We start from the raw sequence: 4082 nt of genomic DNA on the forward strand, positions 1-4082 counted from the left end.
AACCGAAAAGTTCCGAAAGCCAATGTTGAATCAATTTTCAGAGCGAGGCACAATTCAATAGCTAAAGTTTACCCCGCCCCCAATAAATCACAAATTCTCATAGCCACCCTCTCAAACTATTACCCCCCACACACACACCACCTACCCATTACCCCTTTCATCAGCCTTTAGAGCCTTTGCAGCCCTTCCCCTTAACCATTTACCCCATCGCATGGCTCATCAGACTCTGGCGACCTGCTTTCGCCTGTTGTTTTATAAACAATGAACATATTATGTGTAATCCAACAACAATAGCCCTACGAGCAGGTGAGGTAAAGACCAGACTGCCTGCCAGACTGCCAGACGACTCTGTAGGCAGTCAAAAAACAAGGTGTTTCCGACAATTTTTACTTGCCCCGAGGCCTGCCTGTGCCCCACTCTGTGTGCGGCCAACGTCAACGTCATTGTCGACCGTTTAGCATCTTGGAAAATGGCATGCTATTATTGAAGAAAATTATGGCAGGTGGGTGTGTAGAAAAGCACCCGAAAGTGCCTGGAGTTTTAACCGGCCTTTGTTTCGGCATTCTAAAGTTTTTTTGGATGATTGAGGAACCTGCAGTTAGCCTCAAATGATTTCCTTCTGTTAGCCCTTCAGTGAATCCTTTAGTGCTTAGCCACTCCTCCACTCCCGAGACCTCCTTTTTCTTACTTTTGTTGGTCCCTTTTGTCTGCCAGGAAAAACCAGGACTCGTTTTAGTTAGGGAACATTTTTAATTGTGTTTCCGGTAATTTACACTCTATTAAAAAATTTACTCCAGCTCTGGTCTCTCTTTCTATATTTCCATCTTCTAAGCTAGCTTTCATAGATTGAAAGGACATTATTTGGTCATCATCCAGGGGGAAAAGGCGCAGAGGCAGGAGCAGTAGTAGCAGGAGTCCGAGAGTAAGATTGGCTTTGTCTATTGGCAAAATCAAATTACATTAATAACTAGAATTGGGCATAAATCAGAGGGTGTCCTGACAGACTTCTCTCATGATCTGCCCCACTGAAAATCGGTTGTGTTTTCCCAAAATGTTTGGTCAATTTTCAACAAGAGCCAAAGACCAAAACCCACACTAAAAAAATGTAAGGTGATGATAGAGGAAACGAACAGAAAACCACAAAATTTTGGAGAACATTTTACAGTAGCATCAGACTTGGGGCTTGAGCTGCCACATCCCCCCCGCCGCCCTCCCATCCACAAACAGTTTTGTGCTGTGATTGTTCATTGAGGCATAGGGGAATCCCTGAAGGAGTAGGAGTAGTTGTGTAGCATGAATATGTGGAGTAAATGAAAGGACCAGAGACCACTCTGAGACGCCTTTCATAGTTGATTTTGGCCAGGCAGTGGGGCCCACACACAAGCCCACAAAATGCATGAAATGTCTATTCTAATCCGGAAATTAAATTCCATTTAGAAATTGTCCTATACAAAATGTTTGGTCAGACGTGGTCCATCCTCTCTGGCACACACACACACATATGTATGCACAAGTTCTCCCCTGTGTATGTCTCTTGTTTGTGTGTGTGTAAGATCCTGGATAGCTGGGAATACCAGCCATCTATATGCTTAATTTATGGTGAGCCACTTGTCCAACAAGCGACAGGAGGCATTCTCTGCTGTTGTTTTTGGGCTTTGGGCCAGAGAACTTTACCCATCAAAATATTTGGAGAATCTCCCTCAGGGGTAACAGTTTTTACCAGATTGTCGATGCGGCAACGCCCCTCGGTCGGCTTGCCTTTGTGCCACATCAAAGCCTTCATTACATTATTTACTAAACTCTTTAAATAGGCTTCCAAGTAATTAGTTATGAGATCTGAAGAGAATGTAGAATTAGATGGGGTTTTTGGCATGCATCTTATGTGATCTACACTTAAGCCATCACCTATCACCTGTCAAAGGCGGTATCTACTGTCTGTCAGCTCTAAATCCTGCCCGTGGGACTATCTCCTACCCATGGGCACACTCCTGGTCGCTCCTGATCGGTTCCTCTATGTGATTATACATTGGTGAGAGTATTCGCTCAGAGAGGATCATAGGAGCGCGATAATGAGTGCTCCTTGGTGTAGAGAATATTTGGCATCGAAAGAAGTGTCTGCAAACTCTTCACGGAAGTCCGTTACGTTCTAGAACTTGTACATTTCTATCAGGAGTTTCTTTTTTTTTTACTTCGTTTACTAGAATTTTAGTCATTAAGATATCGAAATGAATCTCCTATTTCCATGGAGTGCCACCCTGCATCCGTACACCGACGGTGATGAATTCCGGTCCGGTGCGCTTGCCGGAGCCGTTGGAGTTCTTCGAGGCGCGCCGCGAGTCCTTCGCCGAGGCCGTGGAGAAATCGCCCGGCGACTTGGTAGAACCTGGCAGCTTGGACGGGGATCCAGAGTAGCGCAGAGTCGACTCCCCGACCGGCCTGCGCGTGCAGTAGACTGGGGCGTTGCGGTCGGCACGCTTCCGAGCGCAGGCTTCCGAGGTTGCTTTGCCACGCGCCTTCCCCTTGCCGTCGCGCTTGCGCTTCCGGGGGGCCTTGGTGGCCTCCTCGGTGGCTTGCACGGGGCCTTGGGGCTGGCAGAATTTCAGGCACAGCTGCGCATTGTAGAGACGAGCGGCACGGGCATCCTGCCGAATGAAGGCGCAGACGAAATCGCCCAACCGGAGCGTGGCGACCGTGTAGACAAGCCAGTTGAGATCAACGGCTCCCTTGACGCGGACATTGAGCTTCTGCAGCATCCACACGAGGCTGCTGTACTGGCCCGGCTTCAGCACCGGCGCGAGAAACAGCAGGCGCATCACCTTGTGCGCGTTGTCCTGGTCCAGCGGATCGATAAACTCTCCGCACCGGTCGTAGATGCTGTCGTTGATGGCCAGATCTTCCGCCTCCGTGTACGGGGCCTTCACTCTCTCCAGCGCGCGGCCGTTCCTATGGCACGACTGCGTCTCGAGAAGCGCCAGCCGGCAGAGTGTGGACATCACATATTGGATGCGGCAGCGGAAGAGCATGGCCAGCGAGTACAGGATGGCCTGATTGCGGTGGCAGGAGCATCGACACGCGTGCTGTGTGTCCGTCTTGCAGTGGGCACACTGGTATGCCGTGCAGCACTTACGTTCCTTGGGAACCGCCATCACCAATTTCTCCGGCCGCTGGCAGCTCTGCATCCTCTGCGCCCCTGCAGGGCAGCACGGGGCACACATTATCGTATCAAAAATTTAGCTCAATTACTAGATGGATCTCTAATGGAAGATTACGTTTAATTTTTTGTCTCACAAACTAGGAGTTCTTAGCTCGAATCGAACGATTCAAAGTCGAAAGCATGCTCAGTTTTGGGCAGATTGCAGAGGAAAAACCCTTTATTCGTATTCCCAATCGTATCTTCCACTGATAAGAGGATAATCTTCTAAGAATCTTCTCCATAATCTTTACTGAAAAGTCCCCTAAAGCTCCATGACGAAACTTGCCAATAAGTTCGCACCAGTAGCTGGCATTATCGATATATTATAGCGATTATCTACATAAAGATTAACCATCTGTCTATTACATTTATTACAAATCGAATGGATGAAAAATCGAACTGGAAAAGGTAAATAGATACGGTCGGGACGCCCGACGATAGCTGCAGTACCTTCTCCTTAAAGGCCACGACTTCCAGAGCGTCTCTAGAGGACCTGCTGAACGTCCGGACTCGTGGACAAACTTTTGCGGCAGCTACAGAGTGTGTCTGCCTCCCTTGCTGTTTCTGACGACACTGGAGGACAGAGCCTGAAGTGGTTCTTGACAGGAGCTACAAAATGCCAGATCTGCAAGGAGAACGGCACTTGTCCAGCAAAGAGTCGCATCTATTGAGGCGTTTATCGTTTCCATTTCCAAACAGAATCTATTTGAATTTCCATCAGAACACGTTTGAAATAATTTCAAAGGTTCAATCGTATTTTGGAAATAATTAGCTCATTTTTTTCGATTATTTACTATATTTATAGTGTTTATCGATATAAATTATACTGCAAAAAATACCAAATAAATGTATCTGCTCTTTTTTCATAGCTACGAGAATGTTTTCCCCA

At 47.4% G+C, this 4082-nt stretch overlaps 1 protein-coding gene across 1 annotated transcript; it reads right to left on the bottom strand.

Moving 5' to 3' along the window:
• Nucleotides 1-2234: 2234 nt before the first annotated feature.
• Nucleotides 2235-3215, bottom strand: LOC108161440. Its single transcript, XM_017295702.2, has one exon. The coding sequence runs from the start codon at nucleotides 3213-3215 to the stop codon at nucleotides 2235-2237; it is 981 nt and encodes a 326-aa protein (XP_017151191.1).
• Nucleotides 3216-4082: the final 867 nt, after the last annotated feature.

The sequence above is a fragment of the Drosophila miranda genome, chromosome 4, assembly GCF_003369915.1.
Source record: "Drosophila miranda strain MSH22 chromosome 4, D.miranda_PacBio2.1, whole genome shotgun sequence".
Classification (NCBI taxonomy): domain Eukaryota; kingdom Metazoa; phylum Arthropoda; class Insecta; order Diptera; family Drosophilidae; genus Drosophila; species Drosophila miranda.